General features: G+C 38.8%; 1 protein-coding gene across 3 annotated transcripts in view; it reads right to left on the bottom strand.

The window, feature by feature from the left end:
* The window catches only part of LOC149990272 (lysine-specific demethylase 6A-like), a 355,815-nt gene that overhangs the window by 122,263 nt on the left and 206,231 nt on the right, over positions 1-27,321 (bottom strand). For all 3 annotated transcript variants that reach the window (XM_090265492.1, XM_090265491.1, XM_090265493.1), the window contains exons 9-10: positions 12,974-13,067; positions 11,429-11,555 (exon numbers count right to left, since the gene is read on the bottom strand). In XM_090265492.1, coding sequence (XP_090121618.1) covers positions 11,429-11,555; positions 12,974-13,067 — 221 coding nt within the window. The remainder of the gene's footprint in view (positions 1-11,428; positions 11,556-12,973; positions 13,068-27,321) is intronic.

Below are 27,321 nucleotides of genomic sequence, written 5' to 3'. Positions count from 1 at the left end.
AAGAGACATATACAATGTATATTATATTAAGCTATAAATTTTAAATCACAAAAGAATAAAATTTCCAGGTTCGTACTCATTTAATCTATAGAAGTAGGAATGTTAGCAATGCAAGTAATGTTTACATTTCCCCTCTTCCTAGTAATAGCCTCTTTCACAGTCAGCGTATTAATATATATGAGGGGGGACCCCCAAAACCACAATTTATTTATAAAAAATTGTGTATTTATTTGTACATGTTTAAACATCAGTCACCTTCAGAGTACTTTGCATAAGATTCAATAACCCTATCAAGACTTTTTTCTACTGTTCAAAATACTTTTTGTCCTCATCAGTTCTGATGCCTTTGGTGCTTCTGCCATTTTTTTGTTTCACCTCTTCCACATTGGCAAAATGTTTCCATTTGAAAATTTTTTCATCCAGGGGGAAAAAAAAGTCACTTGAGCCCTGCCTGGTGTGGTTCAGTGGACTGATGACCAGCCTACAAACCGAAGGTCACAGTTCCATTGTGGTAAGGGCAAATGCCTGGGATGTGAGCCAGGTCTCCATTGGAGGCAAGTGAGAAGCAACCAGTAAATTCTTCTCTCGTTCATCAATATTTCACTCCCTTTCTTTCTCCCTTCTTTCCTCTCTCTCTAAAAATAAATAAACAAAAAATTTTAAAATGTCACAGGGTCGGTCGGCAGCCGTCCGTCTCGAAAGACGATGGTGTAGCTTCTTAAGAGTCTATCTGCACCGCCGAGAATGGCTGTGCAGTCCGACTCGGGAGTGACACGGTATCTGTCTCCTCCCGTGTTAAATCGACATCTTGCAATGACGCTGGAGTGTCCTCTCCAGTGAAGCTGAAGCTACAGAGCCTGGGCAGGGTGATATGGAGGGTCTGCTGTTGCCCATGCAGCAGACCGCCCCTCTCTTCGCAGCTGAAGGATCCAAGGGAAAGACGGAGTCAATACAGCTTGGCTTCAGGTGCGCCGCAGGAGTTGCCGGTGTTGACTACAACGTCAAACCGCCTTAGGGACTCCGGCTCCGGATTTTCTGTCGGGGTTTACTCCCTTAGCCTTTCCCCTGAAGAGGTATGCCGCAAGGCAGCGGAGGTTTTTTGGAGTCAGAGTTTTCCTTCTCTGATGTGCCCTGACTGGAAGATCGAACCAGCGACACTTAGCTCGCAGGCCGACGCTCAATCCACTGAGCCATACCAGCCAGGGACGAGATCAGATAAATAGGGAGGGTGACGGGACAAGGGTTATGTTTTTTTTTGGTGAAAAACTATTGAACACTCTGCTTGGTGTGGGCAGGTGTGCTTGTAAATCACCCATTATGAAATGGGCAAACATGTTGAAAGAGTGTTAAAAAAAATTTACTAAAGCCAAACACAGCCTCTCATAACAATGCCAGCTGGTACATAGATATAGATGGGTTCTTAGAGCACTCACCTATTAGGGAAGCCTGAACTTTAAGAGGCTGACCCTCAAGAAGGTAATTTGGTTTCTTTGGGTCTCCCCATATAACTTTACTAACAGTTTTAATGGTATTAGCTTGAAACCCAAATACTACATGTGGGAGACCAGTATGTATGGTACAGAGGGCTATAGCCACTCTGTGGAGCCAGGAACAGGATACGGGGCTATCAGCCTGAACTGGATGGCAAATGCACCCCACATACAATGCTGCCAGTCCCTCACTCAAGGGAGTTTTAGAAGTAGAATAGCAGTGCAGTGTACTGTTTGAAGCTGATGAAGCCTGCTTGCTCTGTGTGGCCCCAAATTGTTATCAGTAGATTGTGAAAACAAAAGGTTTAAGTAAAAAGAGGCATCTAGACTTCTGTGATATGCCTTGGTGCCTCACAGTCTTGCTACCTATCTCCTTATGCTGATTTATGCTGCACTTTGTTGTTACTCCCAACCATTTGGTGGAGGTCTGCATGCTTACTCCATGCATTTCTGCACATAGCAAACTCAGTAAAAACCCTGAATGAGAAAAGAGTGGTCAGCAAACTCCAATGAAAGATGCTCACCCTTCTCTCTCCTCAGACAATTTGTTTCTGAGTCAGTTCTTTCATCCGTGTGGAGGGAGCTGCAGGACAGGGAACCTCTCAAGTGGTGCCTGAACAGGGATCAGCGAGAAGGACTCACTGGAGTGCTGCTGGCTATGACAGAGGGAATCATTTGCCACATTATTCCTGGGGGAAGAAGCAGTGGCATTGTCTTCATTGGTAGGGCCACCAACATGGTTCAGTTATAAGAAAGGGCTCTTTCTTTTCTAAAACTTCCCAGCTATTCTTTTCACATCTATATTTTTGTTTTCACTCTCTTTCCTCTTGAAAAATAACCACAAATTGTGAGCACGGGTTGAGCAGGTAATCGCTATTAGAACACTCGCCATTCTGAAGACTCCCATGACAGGATAAGCTGGAATGTAGAGAAGGACAGAAATACTAGGTTTCCCGTCAGCCAGAAGACAATGTGAGGCACACAGTAAAAACATTCACAGCACCACCCCCATGGCGTTTCCCAGCTCAGGATTGATAGAAAAGAAAGAGAGAGACCTAAACCACTTTCTTTCATAGAAAATTCTGTTTCTATTTTCTTTTTTTTTACTTTCTAATTATGGGAACAGGTCTTTCCAAAGGGCAGGACATTTATTCCCACCTCCTCTTACAGTTCCTAAAAGCTGCAGGATGCTAGGTGAAGGAACAGAATTTAATTAATCTATTGCAGGCAGTGAAGTTAAACTGCCCCTGGTTCCCGGATAAAGGGTCATTTGACTTAGATATTTGGGAAAAAGTAGGAAGAAAATTTAAATGGCTTCAGGACAAGAGGACCCACATAGGTCATCAGAACTTAATTACTCAAGGTTTAGTTCATACAGCTCTAACTCGCCTATATACTCCCTCAGTTAAAACCAAAAGTAAAAGGAGTGGGGAGTAGAGTTCCAGTTTGGAAGGCAATGCCGTGGCCTTACATATTCAAGAGAAGGAAAAGGAGAGATTATAAATCTATGACGAGAGTTTTGCCAAGGAAGAATTAAATCTGTTGCTCACAGGGGTAGTGGGAGGCAGAACTCCCATACCTATGGCAGTTCTCCTGCCTTGGGACAAAGAAACTGAGAATTCGCTGCTGCCTCCACTTGTTAATGAGATTCCAACAGTTCTGAATGGCTGTCTGCGGGAGGCAATGAAAGCCGGAGACTGGAAAGCTATTTCAGCCTTTTCCATCATTGCAAAGCAAGGGGCAAAGAGAGCAGGTAACTTATAAAGTATACAAAGAACTAAGAAAGAGCGTTCAAGAGAATGGACTCCAGTTTGGCATAACTGAGGTGATAACAGAGCGGTTCAGTTTGACTCCCTGTGACTGGAAAGGTCTAGTCAGAACCATTCTCACTCTGGCCCAGTACACCATTCAGGCTATGGAATATACTGACGGTTGCCATCATCAGGCAGCAGTAAATGCAGACCATGAAATCCCTATTGAATTTGAGATGCTTACTGGCACTGGCCAATATAACACCACTCGTGCAGAGGCCGGTATGGATCCCTGAGTGTTTGCTCAGTGTTTGGCTCTCACTTTATAAAGGCATGGACATAAATCGCAGAATCCAACTTCCATGGCCCTGGGTCCTTTGTTAACGTTCACCAAGGGGCCATGGAAGCATATGTATTTTGCAGATAGACTGCAGCTAGTGATTCAGAGACAGGTAGAAAGCCAGGAGGTGGCTCAAACAGTATTACTTCAGCTAGCTTATAAAAATGCCAATAACAATTGTAAGGCAGTGCTAGCCCTGATAAAACCTACTCTTACTGACATAGGGCAATACTTAAAAGCATGACATAATATAGGGACTGAGGAACACAAGGCTGCCTTGCTAGCCACTGCCATTTCAGGGAACCAAATATGCTTTCAGTGTGGCAGTCTAGGCCATATGCAGCAAGACTGCCATACTGCGTCTAAGAATGCAGAAAAATCTGAAGCTCCTAGTCAGCTGTGACACTGCTTCAGAAAAAGCATGCATTGGGCCCATCAGTGCTGATCGAAATTTGATAAAGACGGCAACCCCTTACAAAACAGGAAAATGGGGAACAAGGGGCACGAGCTGAAGCACCCCGGTTTACAACAGGAGCCCTGTAGGGACCAGCAACCAGTTGATTTGGACTCAGGGAGGTGCTGAGTTGCAGACCTCCATGCCACCACAAGGGGGAGCACAGGGTTGGACCTGGTCACTACCCAGGAATTAATCTTAAAGGAACAGGATTGGATATCCCTAGCTCCTACCAGGGTGTGGGGGCCATTCCCTAAAGGCACAGTAAGACTAATAATAGGGGAGCAAGGGGGAGAAAATTGGAACTGTTGTAACAATATAATCAATAAAAAACATTAAAAAAAAAAAAAGACTAATAATAGGAAGATCCAGTGTTACTAAAGGAATTTTAGTTCAACCATGTATTATTGACTCAGACTATGAGGGAGAAAGTAAAATAATGCTACAGGTTTTCAGGATATTATATTATCCTTCCAGGCACCCGTATAGCGCAACTTCTTTTCCTCCTCCACGTAGTCCCCAGAACACAGGATGTTATATGGGGAAAAGGAAGTTTTAGAAGTACAAATAATTAACCTGTCTTTTGAACAGCCTCTATTCAATTAACTAAGCCTATAATAGAGGTTACAATTAAGAATAAGATCTTCCCTGGGCTATTGGATACTGGAGCTGACATTTCAGTAATTCCCAACTAATTGTGGCCCTTGAAATGATATCTCCATAACAGGCATTGGAGGTCTCACCCAACCTAGGAGCGTCTGGTCGCTCCAACGTGATGTCCTTCCTCCTGGCCCCATTAAATATATGGGTAAGAAACCTTCTTACTCAATGGGAAGTGAAAATCACCCTGACACATTTTCCCTAATGGCCACTGTTTCAGTGTCTCTACCTCTCACCTGGCCTAAAGATATGCCAGTGTGAGTCAAGCAGTGGACTCTAAAGGAGGACAAATTTCATGAATTAATTCAAAAACTACTTAAGGCAGGGCATACTGAACCTTTTACTAGTCCCTGGGACATTCCGATTTTTGTAGTCCCTAAAAAATATGGAAAATGGAGACTTGTACATGACCTTAGAAAGTTAACAAAATTCTTCAACCAATGGGATCTTTACAACCAGGCATCCCTAACCCAGCCTGTATACCTAAGGACTGGCCACTCTTAGTCATAGATTTAAAATTTTTTTTTTTTTACAATACCTCTAGCAGAAAAGGATAGGGAGAGGTTTGCTTTCTCCAACCCAGTGCTTAATAATTCTCATCCACTGCAACGGTTCCAGTGTAAAGTCTTGCCTCAAGGCATGCTAAATAGCCCTACTATCTGTTAGCATTTTGTGCATCAGGCTTTACAGCCTACTAGAGAATAGCACCCTGAGTCTATCATATACCACTACATGGAAGATACTTTAGTTGCTGCCCAATCTCAAGGACAATTAGCTAAGTACCTTTGCTCATGTACAGCAACCTATAGCCCAGGCAGGCTTGCAAATTGCACCTGAAAAGGTACAATAGTCAGAGCCCTGGAAATATTTAGGTTATGTACCCTATCACAGAACTATTCGGCCTCAAGTAATTCAGATCGTTCCACCAAAGCCCTTAATTTTTAACAATCTTCAACAGTTGTTAGGCATCATCAATTGGCTACAGCCTAGCCTTGGCATCACAACCCATCAATTCATCTTTTTAACACCTTGAAGGGAGACTGATCTCAATTCATCTGGAGTCCTTTTGGTACAGGCCATGAAAGAGTTAAACCTTGTCAATCAGCATATCAGAGATCAGCAGCTAGAGAGAATTAACCCTTAGTGTCCTGTCAGGCTTTTCTGCTTTCCAACTATAAGTACTCCTACTGGATTAATAGGCCAATTGCAGCCACATCTAAGCATGAGTGAATGGCTGTTTCTCTCTCATCAGCCTCAACGCACTATCACCACTTATATAATAGCTCTTTGCCATTTAATTGTCAAGGGCCGTGAGAGAACTCAGCAATTTTCTGGCCAGGATCCAATAGTAATTCATGTTCCTCTCACACAGCTTTATTTACAGAACTATTCAGTCAATCTTTAGAATTTCATTGTGTGATAGCTGATTATGTAGGAAAAATTGATCTCAGTCTTCCCTCTGACAAATTTTTACAAAATATTCCAAAATTAAATATTTGGCTGAAGGATAAATTAAGCCAGACACCATTATCAGGAGCCAAAACAATATTTGTAGATAGATCAGGAAAGGCAGGCAAGGCTGCCATTACCTGCCAGGAGGACCAAGAATAGAAACATGATGTTACCCGTGGGCACTTGACCACACAATGGGCAGAGCTAGCAGGAGCCATAATGGCCCTGCAGCAGTGACCCCATGAGCCCTTAAATTTAGTTTGTAATTCAGGCTATACAGTATATACCATTCTTCATCTAGACCAGGCCCCGATTAAGGGATCCCTTGATCCTCAGTTACTCAATTTGTTTTTGTCTTTGCAAAAACTATTAAATAAAATGGAGCATTGTTTGTTTATTACTCATATTTGTTCCCATACAGGCCTTCCTGGGCCTATGGCAGAAGGCAAACTGCTGAGCTGATGCCTTAGTAAGCATCATAACGACTTTCAAAAGGCAATTGCCTTGCATCAGTTTTATCATTAAAATAGCCATGAGCTTTGCCACAAATTTAGCCTTCTGCACTCCCAGGCTAAGCAAATTATTAGAGAATGTGTGGACTGGCAGGAGGGCAAGGCACCACCCAGCACAAGTGTAAGGCCTTGGGACTTAGTCTACGAATAATTTGGTGGACGGACGTCACTCTCTACCTTCCTTTTTGAAAATTCAAGTCTATTCATGTCTCAATTGACACCTATTCTGGAGCATTACACACCACTGCTCTTGCAGGAGAGTCAGCAAAGCATATTCAGACACACTGGCTTGAGGTGTTCAGCTGCTTAGGATGTCCACAACAAATAAAACTGATAATGGACCAGGCTATGTAGCTCACTCCACCCAGGAATTTTTACAAAGAAGGGATATTAAATATAAAACAGGCATTCCTTATAATTCTACATGCCAGGCCATTGTTGAATGAGCCCATCATACCCTTAAAATCTTCTCAAAAACAAAAAAGGGGGAGTATGGAGTCCTCCCACTAGAATTTTACTATGTTAGCAGTTATACTTGCAACTTTTAAAACTGTGATTAACTATCTTACTTCAGCTATTGAATGGCATTTTTGCAGCCAAGGACCAGAGGATAAGGGAACTCATCCCCTAGTGTTATACCGGGACCCTCAAGAGAAGGAACTTGGGAGGGCCAGTTGATTTACTGACATGGGGGAAGAGGGTATGCATATGTTTCTACCCCAACAGGTCCTTTGTGGCTTCCTGCAGAGCGAGTAAAGCCATTCCATGGATGACGAACATTCGTTGTTCCAGTGAGAACCATCCCAGGACAAGCAGATCAGGTGCCTGGAGACTGTGATGGGACAACTAAACAAGATGTCAATGGATAAATGATGCCACCAGTGCCAAAGCCATTGGAGACGTGATGCAAAAAAAAAAAAAAAAAAAGCAGAAAGTCTTTCCCCTGGAATAACTTGGGAAAAGTTAACAGCCCTCAACAAAGAGGCTGAAAAGTTTCTCCAGAACACAGGGTCAGAGGATACCTCAGAGAATACATTCCTAGCCTATATGGTCATAGTGTCCTCTACATCAGCTAAAGTAATATTTATAATTACCTTACTGGCTTGCTTTGGAGGCTTAGGTCTAGCTTCACAGCCCCACCATATATACTGGGGCCATGTTCTGAACCCACCTACCTTTATGCTTCAAACCTGGTGGCACTCAGAGCCCCCTCTCTCCACTAATGACACTGAAGGGGCAGGAGGGACATGGTTCCCACCTGGTGAGACTTTAGAGGAAAAAATGGCATTGGCTTTATGCCCTGGAAGATGCCACTTTTGTAGCAGAACAATTACCTGCTTGTTTTTCTATTCTAACTACTACTTTATGTTTACCCCTTAAATCTCAATGGTATGCTTATACAATTGTCCAGGTGGATAAGCCCCCTTCACTGTCTATTGATTTCTTTTTAATAGGATCGGTTGCAATTGACCTAACTCAAAATGGAAACAGCAATAACCTCCCTAATACTCTCCTTTGCCAGGCCAAGTCTCAAATTCCCACCATGGTAACTTGGACTTCATGTCAAGGCAATAAGCCCTCATTTAGACAAATCATTCATACTCCATTAATAGCACAGAACTGGGGTGTGGGATGCGCTATATATACTGATAATGGTCCAGCAGAGCCTAATAAGAAGTACAACACCCTTGGCTGGCTTGGAGGAGGATTAGGAGCTCCAACCATAAGAATAATTGCTCCAAATCATACCAGCCCTTGGCATAATAATTTGTGACATATTGGGCTTCTGTTCATTGAGCATCTTAGAGGCCATGCCTATTATAGGAGAAAGAGACCATATATGTCCTATACATTTGATATTACTGATAGTTCCTGGGTCACCGTTTGTACTTCTCACCCCATATCTCTTTTTAGCCACCCAAGGTCTGCCTCAACTGACTTATGACAATGTTTCCAACTTATATAACCTTACTCTCTCAACAGGTTCCATTTATGTGAGCTGCCTTACCTGCATCAATGTTACTCAGCTCAATTTAACCACTGTTGTTATAATCCAAAGACAGGCCAAGCTGTGGCTGCCAGTCAATGTCACCAGAGAATGGAGGACACAGGAAGACTCACAGCCATTAACTGTGCCCTCCCTTTCCCAAACATGGATGCAATGATTTTTAGGTGTTCTCATCTCATGCATTGTCTCTGCTATTACCACTGCAGCGAGAGCTGCCACCGCTGCTGTAGCCATAATGGAGTCCATTCAAATGGCTCATACAGTGGACCTCCTCACTAACTCCACACAAGAAATGCTACAACAAACACAAACTGACTACAAAACCCTTGCCCAGCTTTCAGCCATAGAATCTGCAATGATATGGCTTGGAGACTGGCAAGATGCCCTAATTACCCGCCAACCGCTCACCTGTGATCCAGAATTCTCCAAACTCTGTCACCCCTTTAAAATGGAACTCTAGCCAGCATTCATGGGAAGAGGTCCAACATCATCTGAAGGTGGCCTTTTCCACTGACCATAAAGGCCAGGTAGACCAATTACAGCATGAGCTTCAGCAACATCTTCAGGACTTTAAATAACTGACTGAGAAAAAGGTTTTTCAAATCTTACAAGAGAACTTACAATGCTCAACTCTAAAAACTGGTTTGATGGACTGAATTTAAGAATTTGGGTAATGGGAGCTATCAGATGCATTCTGGTTATTATTATACTCTGTGGGTTAAGATGCCTTTGCAAATTATTTGCTAGTGACAAAACACATAAAGAGCAAATAGCAGGTTTCATTGGCCTTACCATTATATCTCAGGCAGTTCACAAAAAAGGGGAAGATGTGGGAGACCAATATATATGGTACAGAGGGCTGTAGCCACTTTGTGGAGCCAGGACCAGGATATGGGCCTATAAGCCTTAACCGGATGGCAAATGCACCCCACATACCATGCTGCCAGTCCCACACTCAGGGGGGTTTTAGAAGTAGAACAGAAATGCAAAGTACTCTTTGAAGCTAGTGAAGCCTGATTGCTCTGTGTGGCCCCAAATTCTTACCAGGGGAATGTGAAAACAAAGGGTTTAAGTAAAAAGAGGCATCACAGTCTTGCTACCTATGATGACTTATGCTTCTCTTTGTCATTACTGCCAAACATTTGGTGGAGGTCTGCATGCTTACTCCATGCATTTCTGCATGCAGCAAACTGAATAAAAACCCTGACTGAGAAAATAGTGATCAGTGAACTCCTATGAGAGACACTCCCCCTTCTCTCTCTTCAGACAATTCGTTTCTAAGTCAGTTCTTTCATCTGTGCCGAGGGAGCTGTGGGAAAAGGAATCTCTCAGCTACATATTTATTCAATTTCTCAAACAATGGACACAAGAACTCAGCTTCTCCCTGAGGACTTCAGTGGCAAAGACTTAGTTTGGACACTCAAGTTTTATAATGCAAGCAACTCGAACTAGACTCTTCTGATAAGCCTTGCAGAAGACTAGAAAAATCTCTAGTTAATTTTATTGTGGCATTATTTACAATAGCCAAGACATGGAAGCAACCTAATTATCTATAAATATAAAAAAAATGGTGCATATATACAATGAAATATTAGTCAGCCGCATAAAGAAGAATGAAGTCTTCTCATCTGTGACAACATGAGTAGAACTAGTGAGTATTGTGCTAAATGAAATGTCAGAGAAAGACAAATACCACATGATTTCACTTATATGAGGAACCTAAAACACAAACAACAAAATAAATAAGAACAGAAACAGAGAAATGAATACAGAGAACATCTAGAAGGTTACCAGGTGGGAGGAGGTTGAGGAGATGAGTGAAAAAGGTTTGGAGTTGAGAAGTACAATATGGTAGTTACAGAATAATCATAAGGATTTAAAATATAGCATAGGAAATATAGTCAATAATATTGGAATAACTATGTATGGTGCCATGTGGGTACTTGAGGATTACTTTGTAAATTATATACATATCTAATTATGAGGTTGTATACATCAAGCTAATATAATAATGTACATCAACTGTAATTTAAAAATAAAAAATAATTTTAAAAAGTCTTTACTAAAAGTTGACTTCATGTTTAATAAATATTAAATTTTGAAAAGGAACTATTATAATTTCCCTCAACATAAAAAGCTTGAAGGTTTAAATTTATAAAGCTTAAAAAAAAATGATTCATCTAAAATTAACACAAAAACTAAATTTCAATTAGTTTTGTCACCAGGTTTTGAAAAATAAATCATTCTTATAAAAAATGAGGCAAAATTTATAATTAAAGTAAAGTAGTACAACTGAATTAACTATAACCTTGAGAAAAGCTACCTGACAGGTCTAATCCAATCCTCCAATGAAATAAAAATTGAGACCTTCAATTGTTAAATGAAATTTTCCACAGGCTACTAATGATATCGGGTAGAATTTAAAAATTAATGAAGATGAATATATCAAAAATAACAGAAATCAGAGTGAACACAATTTAAATACTGAATTTAATAATAATAATACTAGAAAAGTTTTAAAGACTCTTTATAAACTAACAATAATTCAAGACACATGAAGACACTGGAAAAAGAAAAACAAATAAAAGGAAAATAATTTCTTGGTAAAACACCAAATTTTAGAGACCCAGTTTTACCTCCCAAGAATTTTGGCTACAATGTATTTTTTTTTTAATGTTAATGACCGGGTTATATTACATGATCTAACATTTTAGATATCTAAATCAACTCTAGACAGCACAGTCCAAGTGTCTGGTCTCACCTCCCAAGGAAATACCAAGACAGGCCAGAATTAGGATCTGCCTCCAGTGACTTTTGGAGATACTGAATTGCATAGCTTTCCTTGGTGGCTTTGTCTTCCAGTAGATCCACATTATGATGCATCCATCCTATAATTTAAAAATTATAAGCATTTACCCATTACTCAACTATTCTACTCACTTTAAAAACACCAACTAAAATACTATTTTGGTATATTTATTTATCTTGGATCAAACTTCCTCAAATTTAAAACTACAAGAGATAACTATAAAAAATCTGGTTTACACAAAAAGATAAAATTAAAGCTACCAAGAGCTCTTTAAAAAGAGGGAGAAATTTAAGTGGTTTGGGGCACTGCACTGCCACTATGTAGGTTAGAAATTACAGTTTCTTCTTTTCTAAATTTAAATTTTAAAAAGTCCTACTTATGAGGCAAATAATATAAATATAATTAACTTACTACTTCTTTAAAGATTAAGTGTTTTATTAATCTAGCAAGCCAATGTGTATTTCTAAAGAATAAATAAATAAAAACATGTAATGAAAGATAAACCATTAAAAACAACACAACTTATAGGAGACCCTATACATTACTGGCAATAGTTATTTTTATTAACACCTTAAATATAACAAAATTTGACCAAATATAAAAAGAATAAACAAAAAATCTCTATGGTATATTGAAATCAAATGCAAAATAGTTTTAAAGACCTAAAATGTTAATTACTTAAGACAAATAGAAACCAGTGTCTCAGCTGTAAGTCAATTCAAGTGTATTATTTTACCGTTTAAAATCCCACCAACACAGTTTAGTTGCTTTTCATATTATTAAAGATAAAATAGTGACATTAAGAAAATACTCATAATTCTGATTAAAATTTAGTAACTATTTGATCAAGACCAAATAGAAACAGCTAAAGAAAAAACAAACACTAACCAAAATATCAAACTAACTAACAAAATGAATTAACGGGGTGTTTCATTTACTGTAAACTTCTAAGTAAAAAACAAACAAAAAATAACACCTTAAATATCAGATTTTCTTTTTTAATACATGATATAATGAATTGCTAGAGAAAATATAAAAATTCTTTAATTTTATGTGTGCTGTTTCCATTAATTTATATTATGAACAAATCTGTGAGAACAAGCTCAAAAGGCACTTGCTAGCTGTGTGAATGATGTTAATTTTATTAACTTCAAACACATACAAGTAATCAAGCCTCCTTTAGAGAATTTCTAGGTATCAGGTTGAGAATTTAAAAGGACTAGATACATTGAAAGCACTGTGTTTAAATGAATTTTGAAATGAATTGTGCTGGGCATTGTGCATAAATACAATATATCAACTCAGGGAAAAAAAGGTATACATTTATTAGTAGAAAGGTGTATAATATATTCATTTTAAATATAATACATGTCACAATCCTAAAACACAAAATTCTAAATAAAAATTGACTTTTAAATCAGAAGTTAAAATTGTTCCCATGCACATTAAATTTTAAAAACTCAATGTAATATATAATAACAGTAAATTTTTATGTACCTAACTGTTGTAAAACAGTTGCTTTTACTTGTGCAGGTAGGTTTTCTGTCTGTAAAAGTTGTTCATAGGCTTCTTTTGCAAAACGATACTTCTGCTAAGGAGTAAAAAAAAAAAAAATTTTTTTTTCACAGCAAAATTAAAAAATAAATATTTAAATTGAAAACTCTACATTGTAAAAAGAGCTAATGATTTGATTTGTTTAACTTTTAAAGTAACACAATAAAAACTAATGCAATTTGTAAACTGGCCTATGTATAAAAATTTAGATACTAATAATAGAAATGTATCTGAAAGTCAAGTGCTAAATATTTGTTTAAACCTGGACAGCCTTGTTTCAGAATAACAGCTAATAAAAGTACCCTTCAAAACAACAAGGTGTCAACAAAATGACATCTTAAAAATCTGCTGTATCCAAAAATTTCAAAAAAATTATTTTGACCTCATGTTATTTGAATTTTATAAAGCTATAGATGTATTCTATTATCAATATATAATAGCATAGACTTGCAAACATACCCACATATTTTTAGTAAGAAAATACAGCAAGTTAAAATTTTAATTTTAAAATACAGTTGAGCCTTGAACAATATAGGTTTTAGAGTGCTGACCCACACACAGTTGACAATCCATGTTTACTTCTGTTTCTCATAAGACTCCTTTTGCCAGTTTCAAGGAGGAACCCAAGAAAACTTACTGGTTGTTGGTAAATCTGGGACTTCATACTGATACTTTATAGACACAAGATACTAGATGGTCCGAGGTAGGTGTAGTACTAGTTAAACATTCATTGTTAAAATGATGCCCCAGTAATTAGAGGTCAGCTACATATTGTAACAGAGTTCCTGGTGGTTGCTTGGACCTTATCCTGTCCTCTGTTATTATAAACTTTGAAGGCAATATCTCCTAATTGGGAAGGATTCATGCCTATTCCTCCCTCTAACTTTTGGAGTTTCTTTCTTATGTCAGGTGCATTTTGAGAAATAAAAGTTGTATTCACCATTCTCATATTTTCAGGAGTTTGTGGATCCAAATCAGTATATTTCTATAGGTCTGGGAGATAACTTTCAAGAAACTCAGAGGGGTCTTTTGTGGGCTTTTGTTGTGCCACCTGCAACATATTCAGAGTTTTCTGCTTAGGGACTCTTATCTTCAGTCTCTCAAGGATGCACCTAATAATTTCTAAGAGAAATTAGCACTAGGGTCCCAGTTGGGCTCAGCTAAAGGTATTGCTTTAGTATGGTTAGGAGCCCCATCTGGATTTTCTTGGTGCCATCTCCAAGCCTCCTCATTTGCCATACCCAACACCAACTTGCATTCATCTCCTGTAAGTAAAATGTTTAGTAAGTCTGGTAGGTCTGCCCAATTGGGATGGAGAGTGGGAAAAACTGACATAACTAAGTCAGTCATTTTAGTAGCATTATCCCTGAGTTTTCCAGTTTAACATATCCAATGTAGAAAACAGAGTATGTGCCCAGTAACATCCAGGAGGCTGGCTCTTTTTTGGCGCTACTCCCACTGAAGGTGTTCACAGGGGGTAATTCCCTACCTCAGCAAGGGCTTATCTTCCACCAGATTTGGTTACATGATGGGTTCAGGATGGAGAGACCAATTCAGGATCCCCTCCTCTGACTTCCTCAGCTAAATAAGGAGGAGGATCCTTCATGGATGGAGTTGATCTGGGAATCTTGACCATGCTCGCAGCAGCCATAACACATTGATCTTTTCAGTTACTCTACTCTGAGGTTTTGCTATCCACCAAAGGCAAATTCTTTTTTCTCTAAGCCATCAACTTTTTTCCTTTTAATCCTTTATCTGCATCTTTATAATGTAAATTCACAGAAGCCTGTACATGAGGTATCTTGGGAAATGTGGTACCTCCAACTTTGTTCTTCTTTCTCAAGACTGATTTGGTTATTAGTGCTTTTTTATAGGTCTATTGAATTATAGAGGTGCTTTTTATATATCTGTAAAAAAATATGTCATTGGTATATTTGACAGAAATTGCCTAAAATTTGTACACAATAGTATAAACCATTAAATAGTATTGTCTCCTGACATTACACAGGATGTTTTTCCATTTGCTTCTTATCTTCTTTCATAGATGTTTTGTACTTTTCAGTATACAAATCTTTCACTTCCTTAGGTGTATTTCTAAGTCTCGAGCCATTAGTTTTCTAAGTATATTTTTAAAGATAATATACTTTGAGTGTTCTCTTGTGAGTTTTTCCTATTGTTGGGGAGGAATTAAACATATCACAGGAACATAATATTCTTTACTCTTATTAGTAGTTTTTGAAAGAGAATTGTAGGCATTGGACTCATTTGTAAGATTTTAATGTATATAAAGGTAAAGACTTTCCAAAGCAAGTAAACACACACAGGAATGTAGCAGGATACAAACTTAACAATAAAGTGTCACTTTCTATACACTAATAAAGAAATGAAAAAGAAAAACAATTCCACTTGTAACAGTATTAAAAAATAAATTTACCAAGAATGTTTCAGAACTGTATAAAACATCACAATTTTTATAATCATTCATCTGTCAATGAATATTATTCATTCACCTGTGAATAATAGTTTCCTTATTCTGGCTACTATTAATAGTGCTGCAATGAATACAGTAGTGTTAATATCTTTGAGATATTGATTTCAATTCATTCAATAAACACTCAGAAGTAGGAAGAGATCATATGGTAGTTTTGTTTTTAATTTTTGTGAGAATTTTTTACTGTTTAACATAATAGCTGCACCATTTTGCATTCCACAAACAGTATGTAAATTTCCAATTTCTCCACATCATTACTATCTTTTGTGTTTTGATGATGGCTATTTTGGTAGGTTTGAAGTGATAGATATAGCTGTTATTTTGATTTGCATTTTCCTATTACTGACATTAAGCACTGTCTCATAAATCTGTTGGTCATCTATATGTCTTCTTGGGAGAAATTTATATTAAAACCCTAACCCCATTCATAAGTTAGGTTATACATTTTTTGATATTGAGATATAAATGACCTTATGTATTTTCAAGGTTAAGCACTTATTATAAAAAGGTTTGCAAATATTTTCTCCCATTGTGGAACCTGCATTGTTGGCAAATCTATTGATTGTTTCTTTATAGTAGCAGGACCAATATCATAAATTTTGCCCCTAAGTTTTCTTCCAGGGGTTTTACAGATTCTTTTAACCCTTTTGAGTCAATTCTTGTTTAAAAGATAGGGTTCAATTTCATTCTTATACATATAATATTCAGTTTTCCTAACAATACCATTTATTAAAAAAACTGACCTCACCTCATTGTGTATTCTTGGCAAGCTGTCAAATTATCAGTTGACAATGTATATGTGGATTTACTCCTGGCTCTCTATTCTGTTCCATTGATCTGCATTTCTGCCTCTAATCTAGTAATGAAACCATATTGTTTGTGTTATTGTAGCTTCTCAAAGTGCAGCTGACATAAGAAAGCAGACATTAGAGGAAGGAATAGGCATAAATCCTTCCCAATTAGTAGGCAATGCCTTCAAAGTTTATAATAACAGAGGACAGGAAAAGGTCCAAGCAACCACCAAGGAACTCTGTTATAATAATAGCTGACCTCTAATTACTGGGGTATCATTTTAACAATGTTTAATACTAAAGCTACCTTGCAGCATCAGGCATCTAGTGGCAACAAAGTATCAGTACAAAGGCCCACATTTGCCAACAAGCAGTAAGTTTCCTTGGGTTCCTGCTTGAACCTGGCAAAGGAGACTTATTGGAAACAGAAAAGAAACCATAATTCATATGAGAGTTCTCAATATGAGGAAGCAGTTAAGAGGATTCTGGGCTACTGTTGCATCTGGATTCTAAACTTTGTACTCATTGCTAAAACACTGTATGAAGCTCTGAAATAACCAGAATAGAGCCTTTTAGAACAGATGAATGAGTGCACTCAGGTTTTTGAGTACTGGAAGGTGCACATGGCTTCCTCACCAGCCCTGGGGCTTCCAAACCTTCTAAAGCCCTCCAGTTATACCTTCGTGAAAGGCATGGCATTGCCTTAGGATTTCTCACCCAAATGCTTAGTGACATTCAGCAACCCATTGCTTATTAATTAGTCAAGGAAACTAAATCACTGTCCAGAGGCGGCCAGCCTGCTTGTCAGCTGTGGCAGCCACCGGCAAACTCTTACAGGAAGCTGAACAGTTTTCCCTGGAACAGCCTGTAAGAGGCATAAAAACTGGTGACTCTCAAACCAGTAGAAAATAATTAGCAGCAAAGGACGAATGTAATTAGAGGGTCTCTGAGCCAGAGTTAACAGTATTAGCATATTTATAAACCACAAAGGGGGCATTCCGTAGCTCAGCACAAATGCCTCTGAGAACAAAGAATATCTGAGATCAAAGGGGTGGAGATATTCATCACCAAACACAGGGAAATGGTAAAATGTAGCTAGACAGCCCAGCAAACAAGTTAGGAAAATTTCAAAGGAGAGTTGAAGACAAGAGATTTATCCTGAGTTAATTATCACCCTCAGTTAATATGGTTAATTGCATTAGATTGTAATGCTGGAGTTTTCAGCATGGAAAAACAGAGGAGGAGAAGGAGGAGAATGGGGGGAGGTGGGGTTTACACGTGTTAGGATAAAAACAGCCAAATCTGTTTTGTCAGCGTGCACCTTTGATTTGGTTTTTGGCTGTGCCCAGAGCTGCAGATCTGTGAATAAACAACTGCTCTGGTTACTGCTAAAGTCCTATGTCCTGGTGTTTTTATTGTGAGTGTTTCTCACAAGTTTATCACCACTTATGCACCCCACCAAATACAGATCTTGCTGGAGCAAGAAAAATTTGTGGTTCACTGCTGGAAGAACAGGCAAGCACCAAGCAATTCTTCCTGACAACCCCAATGTTGCCCTCAAAACTGTAAGTAAAATAAATCATGCCCTTCTTCTCCCAGAGCCTGACTCAGTTGCACTAATACATGACTGTGCTAACTGAGGAAGTTTATTCTAGCAGAATCAATTTACAGGACCATCCTCTAGAAGAGGTAGACTGGATTCTATATGCAGATAGAAGCACTTATATAAGCAAAGGAAACAGAAATGCTCGTTATGCAGTGGTAACACTTGAAGGAGTAGTGGAGGTCAAGGCCTCGCCACCAGGAACCTCTGCCGAGAAAGCTGAACTGATTGCATTGATGAGGCACTGGAATTATCAGATAAACAAGAGTGAATGTTTATACCTACTTGAGGTATACTTTCTTAATTTTGCATGCACATGGTTCCATCTGGAAGGAAACATGACCATTAACCTCCAATATAAAGGAGATTAAGGATGCAGTAGAAATTTTAAAATTACTAGAAGCTGTCCAGGTACTTGTACAGGTGGAAGTTATACGAAGCCCTGGGCATCAAAAAGAGGATACTGAAGTGGTTACAGGAAACACTTGGTTAATTAAACAGAGAAAGAGCCTGCTCAAGGAATATTTATAATGCCCTTGGTACCTGTCTCAGACTTGTCATGACTTGACTGTGACTATTTAACTACAGACTTAGAGGAAGCAGAGAGCCTGGGGTATTGATAAAGAAAGTCCTGGAACTTCCACTCAAAATAGGGGCATAGGTAGACACTCTTTGTCTTCTCACGCAACCATAGAAAGAATTACAACTAGATCTCAAAACAAGTAACCCCCAGAATCATCAGAAAAATCAAGCTGTATGGAAGTCCGACATCCAAGGATTTAAAGAAGCCACATTTATCTACAGTGGTAGGAGGGACAGAGCTGCAGAGATGGTGTGGGGTGGTTATGTCAAAATGGATGATCCCACATTTACATATGGTGAATAAAAATTGAAAGGGTTACCTTGGGAATAAGTGATCCCAGACCCAAGCCAGAGAGCACAGTTCAGGGTTCCAGCTCCAGAAAGACCTCCCGACATTCAGATCGACAAAACAGTGAAGTAGGTGGCCCCACTCTGGTGAATATCTAAGGCTCCACCCACACAATTAACAGATAACTTTTCTACATTAGGTCACAATACTAAGACAGGAAATCAAAGCAGCTCTACCTAATACAGAGGAACAAACACAAGGAGGATGGCAAATTGAGGAAGCAAAGAAATATGCCCCCCCAAAAAGAACAGAACAAAACCCCAGAAAAAGCACTAAATAAAATGGAGATAGCCAATCTATCAGATGCAGAGTTCAAAACACTGCTGAAAAAGATACTAAATAAACTAAAAATTTGGCAGCAATATAGAGAAATGAAGGTTATACCAAAGTGAAATAAATAAGTCTACAGGGAACCAACAGTGGAGGAGAGAAAGCTGGAATTCAAATCAATGATTTAGAACATAAAGAAGAAAAAAGCATTGAAGCAGAACAGAAAGAAGAAAAAAGATTTTTAAAAAATACCAACATCTGAATCATAAGGATGCCAGAAGGAGAAGAGGAAGGGCAAGAAATTGGAAACTTATTTGAAAAAATAATGAAGGAAAATTTCCCTGATTTTGTAAAGGAAATTTTCATTTAAGTCCAGGAAGCAAAGACAGTCCCAAACAAGATGAACCCAAAGAGGACCACACCAAGACACATCATATTTAAAATGTCAAAGGTGAAAGATAAAGAGAGAATCTTAAAAGCAGCAAGAGAAAAGAATAGAGTTATCTACAAAGGGGGTGCCTATAAGATTATCAGCTGATTTCTCAAAAGAAACTTTGCAAGCAAGAAGGGACTGGCAAGAAGTATCCAAAGTAGTGTAAGGACCTGCAACCAAGATTACTCTATCTAGGAAAGCTAGCATTTAGAATGGAAGGGCAGATGAAGTGCTTCCCAGACAAGGTAAAGCTAAAGGAGTTCATGATCACCAAGCCCTTATTATAGTAAATGTGAAAGAGACTTATTTAAGAAAAACAAGGTTAAAATTATGAACAGTAACAATGTGAGTGCCATGAGTAATTTGAAATTAGGATCAACATGAGAAAAAAATTATATTAATATATAACCTGAGGTACAAAAAAAAGAGAACAGAATATAAAATACAAATTGTTCCATTGTTATTTACATTTCAAGCCATCGAAAAGAGTCACTGGGAGCAATGCTGGCAATATTGGAAAAATTTGTCAGCATCACTCACAGCAATGTTGGCACTCAAAGGGTTAAAAAGGTAACAACTTTACAATTGTCAATGACTGAATCTTAAAGAAGAAACTAAGTAAACAACCAGAATAGGAACAAAATCACAGATATGGAGATTATTTGGAGGGTTATCAGCTGGGAGGCAAAAGGGAAAGAATGGCATTAAAAATGTACAGAGATTAAGAAGCATAATTAGTAAGAACAAAATAAGACGGAGAGAGGTTAAGAATAATATAGGAAAGGGTGAATCAAAAAACTTATGTACATGACCATGAACATGAACTAAGGGTGGAGACACTGCTGGAGGGAAGAAGGGTACAGGACAGAAGGGTCAAAGGGGAAACTACTGGGACACTGAAAGCATAATCAATAAAATATTTTTGGGAAAAAGGAAGTGCTGACAGTAGATGAGAGAAAAATCAGAAAGAGCTTATCCTGCTTCTTTAACATTTACAAGAGCCAGTAAAGAAGCATTTGCATAAGGCCACTCACAATGGAGTAGATTCATTAACCATCTATATTAAAACTTGCCTAAACAGATCCTGGAATTTCTAAAGTCATGGAAAACAATAGTTAGATGTGTTATGTGTCTGAAAAACAATCCACGACAGATCCCCATGAGAAGAAAGAAAGGAAATAATAACAAGGACAGTGTCCATTTGAGGACTGGCAAAGAGACTGTACCCAGATGTTAAAGGGTCTGGGTGGAAATATTTGTTAGTCTTTGTTGACATATTCTTTGGGAATTCTTACCCTATTAGAACTGAGAAATCCTCAGAGATAGTGAAATTCCTTGCTTTGGCCTATGCATCAACATCCAGAGCAATAATGAACCTGCTTTTGTTTCAGAAATCACATAAAAAAGTTAGTCAATTTTTAGGAATCAGGTGTACTCTACATGGCACAGACACCCCAGTCCTCCAGGAAGGGAGAGGAGGTTAATCATACCTTAAAGGAAAATATAGCCAGGTTGTGTAAACTAAAGTCTAATGAAATCAAGTATTACCTATTACCCTACTCAGGGTAAGGGTGGCTTCTCAAAGTGGGATTCAATTGAGTCCTTATGAAATTGTATGCACAGAAATTCCAGTCTACCATTGGAACAGAAGATCAGCATATAGATCAAGAAGTGAAGGTAAAAAACTATGTACAGCACTTAAGTCAGATCCTAGCTATACTTTATGACCTCACTTGAGTTAGAGATTTCTCTCCAACAGGTTCACTACATTCCTTTGAGTCTAGAGATAAGGTGTTACTCAAGACTTGGAAGGCAAAATCTCCAGAAAGCCAATAAAAAGAAAAGTGGACTGGACCTTTGGACACACTCATCATGACACACACGACAGTGAAACTGGCAACAATAAAACCTTAAATTCATCACACCAGAGTAAAGAAAGCACTGGAATAACAATGGACCACCAAACCACAGAAGACCTGAAAGTCATCCTTTGAAAACAATAATTAATAAACTTTTCCTACATTACAGAGAATCTATTCCTTTCAGATGGGATAAAAAATATTTGGGTATTTTAGTAAAAATGCTCTAAATATCTTTTACTTTTGTTTTGTAGGAGTAAAATTGAACAGACTTTTGTTCATGTCTTGTAAACATTTGTACTCCCTTGGAAAGACTCCGATATTATTAATATAATTGGGGATCTGTGTTAAAAATCACTAGTGCAGCCTCAGATAGAGAGTGGAAAACTTTTGTTTATTGTATGAAAAACTGTTTTAGGTTATTTGGAACACCACCACTTACATGTATTATGCCTTTAGTCACATCAAATTTCCTACTGTGTGGTTTCTAATATGTGAAAGGAGTCTTTACAGCAAAATGATTACTGCTCAGGCAGCAGACCTGAGGGGAAGAAATAGCCCTGCATACAGGAATTACTCTGCCCCAACCTGCTGTGTTTAAGCCTGACTGCTGATTACAGCCTGATAAGTTTAACAACCAATCATTTTAATGGCTGATTAATTTAATGATAAGATGGAAAATACAAGCAGCAGCCAAAAAGGAAAGATAAAGAAACAGACCCCAAATGAAAGAACAAAATAATTATCCAAAGAACTGAATTAAATAAAGGCAAGCAATTTATCAAATAGTTTAGTCATGATTATAAGGATACTCAACAGCATAAAAAAAAACCAACAACAATGAAACAAAATATGGAAACTATTAAAAAGGACCAGTAGAAATAAACACTGCAGTATATGAAATAAGTAATATACTGCAAGGACTAAACAATAGGCTAGATGGAGCAGAGAATTGTATCAGTGATTTGGAACAAAAGATAGAAAAAACACCCAGGCAGAGCAGCAAGGAAAAAAAAGGAATTAAAAAAAAAACTGAGAGGAGCTTAAGAAACATTACAGATAACATAAGTGTAACAACATCCACCTCATGGGAATACCAGAAGGAAAAGAGTGAGCAAGGGATGAGACCCTATTTGAATAAATAATGACCAAAACATCCCTAATCTACTGAAGGAAAAGACAAGGTCCAAGAAGCTCAGACAGTCCCAAACAAATTGGAACCAAACAGACTCACACCAACACACATCATAATTAAAATGACAAAGATTTAAAGACAAGAAGAGAATCCTAAAAACTGCAAGAGAAGCTCACATCGTCACCTAAAAAGGAGCATCAATTAGATTGCATTCAGATTACTCAACAGAAACATTTCAGGCCAGAAGTGAGTGGCATGAACTATTCAAGGTGATGCAAAGCAAGGATCTACAACCAAGACTACTTTACTCAGGAAGGTTATCATTTAAAATTGAAAGAGAAATAAAAAACTTCCCAGACAAAAAGAAAACCTAAAGGAGTTTATTAATACCAAACCAGTACTGTAACAAATGTTAAATGGCTTGCTTGAAGAAGGAAGAGAGTAAGAGGAGGAGGAGAAAGAGGGGTGCACGAGGAAGAGTAAGAGGAGGATGGAAAGAAAAAAAACACAGGAAAACAGTCTAACAATAAAATGACACTACATACGTATCTATAAGTTATCACCTCAAATATTAATGGCTTAAATGCTTTAACCAAAAGACATAGTATAGCTGAATGGGTAAAAAAAACAAGACCTATATATATATATGATGCCTCCAAGAGACCCATCTCAGATCAAGATACACACAGACTAACAGTAAAGAAATAGGAAAGAATATTTCATGCATATAGAAAAGAAAAAAAGGCTAGGGTAGCAGTACTTACATCTGGCAAAACAGACAAAACAAAGGACACTACATAATGATAAAGGGAACAATCCAACAAGAAAATATAAGCCTAGTAAACATTTATGCAACCAAAATAGAAGAATATACTTAGATGAAGTAATTCTTGTTGGATATAAAAGGAGAGATCTACAGAAATACAGACATAATCAGGAATGTTAACCCATTGACGTCAATGGATAATCTTCCAGGCAGAAATGGGACTCTAGATCAAATGTACTTAACTGATATCTTCAGAGCATTGCAACCAAAAGCAGCAGAATATACATACTTTTCAAGTGCACATGGAACGTTTTCTAAGATAGGCTACATGTTAGGACACAAAACAAATCTCAATAAATTTAAGAAGACTGACATAATATCAAGCATCTTATCTGACAACAATGCTATAAAACTAGAAATCAATCACAATAAGAACACTGAAAAATACACAAAGACACGGAAACTAAATAACACATTATTAAACAATGAATGGGTCAACAAGATCAAGGAAGAAATAAAAAGATACCTTGTAACAAATGAAAATGATGATACAACTATCCAAAATCTATGGGACACTGGGAAAGTAATCCTAAGAGAAAACTGATAGCATTACAACCCTATCTTAAAAAAAAAAACAAGAAAAAGCTCAAATAAACAATAAACTCTACACTTACAGGAACCTGAAAAAGAATAAACAAAACCAAAAGTGACAAATAGGAAGGAAATAATAAAGATCAGAGCAGAAATAAACAAAATAGAGTAAAAAATAATGATGCAAAAGATTAATGAACCCAAGAGCTTATTCTTCGAAAAGATAAACAAGATGAAAAACCAGCCCTGGGTGGTGTGGCTCAGTGTTTTCAGTGCTGGCCTGAGGACCAAAGCGTTGCTGGTTTGATTCCTGGCCAGTGCACATGCCTGGGCTGTGGGCCAGGTCCCTAGTGGGTGGCCTTGAAAGGCAACTGAATGATGCATCTCTCACACACATCGATGTTTTTCTCCCTCTCTGTCTTCCTCCCTTCCTCTCTCTCTAAAATTAAATAAATAAAATCTTTTCTAAAAGATCAAAAAACCTTTAACCAGTCTGATTAAGGAGAAAAGGAGAAAGGACCCAAATAAATAAAATCAGAAATGAAAGAGAAGAAATAACAACTGACCCAAAGAAATACAAAGAATTCTAAGAAAATATTATGAACAACTACACAGGAACAAACTGGGCAACCTGAATGAAATGGATGAATTCCTAGAAAGATACCATCTTCCCAAACTAAATCAGGAAGAATCAGAGAATCTGAGTAACAGATTACACCTAGAAACTGAAACAGAAATTTTTAAAAACTCCCAACAAACAAAAGCCCTGTACTGGATGGCATTACAGGTGAATTATATCAAACATTCCAAGAACTAAGACCTCTCCTTCTCAAACTATTTCATAAAATTCAAGGGGAGGAAAGGTTCCCAATTCAATTTACAAGGCCAGCATTATCCTAATTCTAAAACCAGGTAAAGACAAGGACAGCCTCAGTTCCCAAGCCCTTCCCCCCACCTGCCTGCAGCTGCCTGGGAGATAACGATGTTTTGGGCCGGGAGTTCCCTGAAATAAAAGGGTGTGTCAAGCTGAGCCGCATTTGGCCTTAATTGGCCCATCATACTTGCAGCTGTGAGATAACCAAAATCGGCGACTAACTTCAACAGTTCCTTTTTTCTTCCCCCTATAAAGCAACCCGCTCCTCCCCTAGGAGTCTGGAGTAGCAGCCACCTGTGGCACAGCTCCCTTCCTGCTTGCTGATTTTCCCAATAAACTTTTTTTTCCTGCTCACTGCGTCTTGATGACCTTCTGAGAGACTCTGTTCTTACATTATGGTGCTGAAACCTGGGATTGGGTCACCGCCTCGAATGGGTCTCCCGACCCCTTCTCTGACTGCCATTTACTCCCAATCAACGATGGCCCTCAGATTCATAGGTGAATTCTTGCCATCATCTCCTCCTGTGGTTCTGTTTCCTGGTCTATCCGAGACCACTCCAGGCAGTTCGGCCCTAAATCAGAGCGCTAACTCAGAACCACTCTCGGAGTCACCTGACTCCTCGGGTCAATCGGGACCTACTCTCTGGGGCCTGACGACTTCTGGGGATGCCTGGGATGAAATAGCACCTCTTTTCTCGACTGTAGGCCCTCCACTCACTGATTGAAATGGGAACACTCGCCCCTGCAAATTGCAGAGCCAGAAACATTGGCTTGGATTCGCCCTCCTCCTCCTTCTCAGACCCACATTAACCCTACCCGTCGCCATGGGAATTGGCCAGTCCCACTCACCCAAAGGTATTCCTCTTGGGTGTTTAGTCCATAATCTCACATCTCTCCAACTAAATGGAGAAGACAAAGACTTGTTTTTCTGTCCACTGTCGCATGGCCCCAATTTCCTCTATATAACCAGTTGGTGGCCAGAAAATGGCACTCTTGACTTCACAGTTCTCACAGACCTCAATGACTTTCTCTGGCAGTTGTGCAAGCAGGCAGAACTTCCCTGTGCTCAGGCTTTATGGACTTTTCAGAGCAAACACTCTGCGAACAGCTCACTACCCACCAAAGTCTCCTTGTCCAAAAAACCCACCTTCCTCTCGACCTTTTGCACCCCCTTTAACACTTTCTCCTTCTTATTTGTGAGAAAAATACTCACAACAAAAAAACGGGACACAGAATTTTAGAAGTAACCAAAGCAGTTGTTTATTCACAGACCTGCAGCTTTGTGCACAGCCGAAAACCAATTCAAAGATGCATGCCAAAAGATAAATTTAGCTGTTTTTATGCTAACGCGTGTAAACCCCCCCCCCTTTCTCCCTCTCCCTCCTTCTCCTTCTCCATTTTTCCATGCTGAATACTCAGAAATTATAATATAATGCAATTACCTAAATCAACTAAGGGTGATCTGGTTATAGGTGTGTCCTGAGCTCTTCCTTAAAATTTCCCTTTCTTTTTTGCTGGGCTGTCTAGCTACATTGTCCCATTTCCCAGGGTTTGGTAATGAATGTCACCTCCTTGGATTTCGGATGTCCTTTGTTCTCAGAGGTATTTGTGCTGGGTGAGGAATGCCATTTTTTGATGCTAATATTGTTAACTCTGGCTCAAAAGCCCTCTAATTACATTTGCCCTTTAATGCTAATTATTTTCTACTGATTTAAGAGCCACCAGTTTCCTTGCCTCTTACACTTGGACACATTTGATCCCGCTGACCACCCACTTCCCTATGACCCTGCGCAGGAAGCCCCCTTGCCCCCCTTCAAAACCTCAGTCACCTGACTCCTCACAGTACCCAGCCCTCCAAGACCCCGAACCCTCTCCTCCCCATACCCGATCCCACAGCCCATCTGTACCTCCTCTTCCCCGGCTCCCTCCGCTCTCCGATCAGCCTCGCACCTCTAGTCTCTATACTCTCAGCAAGGTCACTGGTATAGATGGTGTTATGCAAATAGATGTCCCACTTCCTTTTGTGTCTCCTTGCTGGGATGCGCTAATTGAGCTTTAAAGCTGTCAACTATGACAGAATTCTCAAATTCACCCAAAGTCCTAGTAAAAATCCAGCCACCTTCTTAACAAGGCTCACAGAATTCGTCCAAATACACCAATCTAGATGCCACTTCGCCAGAGGGACACCTCTATTTACACACCTACTTCATTAGTCAGTCAGCACCAGACATTCAAAAAAAGCTCCAAAAGTTAAAAATGGGCCCCAAGACTCACCAAAGTGAATTTATTCAGGTTGACTTCTGAGTATGCAACAACCAGCAAGAGGAACAGAAAAAAATAATAATAAAGAAAAAAAAAGTGTACTAATGCCCTGGGGAACTCCTTCAAGGAGCAAAATAAGCCTAAGGGTCGTCGTCGTCGTCGTCGTCGGCAGCCGTCCGTCTCGAGAGACGATGGTGTAGCTTCTTAAGTGTCTATCTGCACCGCCGAGAATGGCTGTGCAGTCCGACTCGGGAGTGACACGGCATCTGTCTCCTCCCGTGTTGA

Source organism: Furipterus horrens, unplaced genomic scaffold (assembly GCF_987537825.1).
Source record: "Furipterus horrens unplaced genomic scaffold, mFurHor1.1.pri manual_scaffold_19, whole genome shotgun sequence".
Classification (NCBI taxonomy): Eukaryota; Metazoa; Chordata; class Mammalia; order Chiroptera; family Furipteridae; genus Furipterus; species Furipterus horrens.
This window is presented reverse-complemented; position numbering and strand designations above follow the sequence as displayed.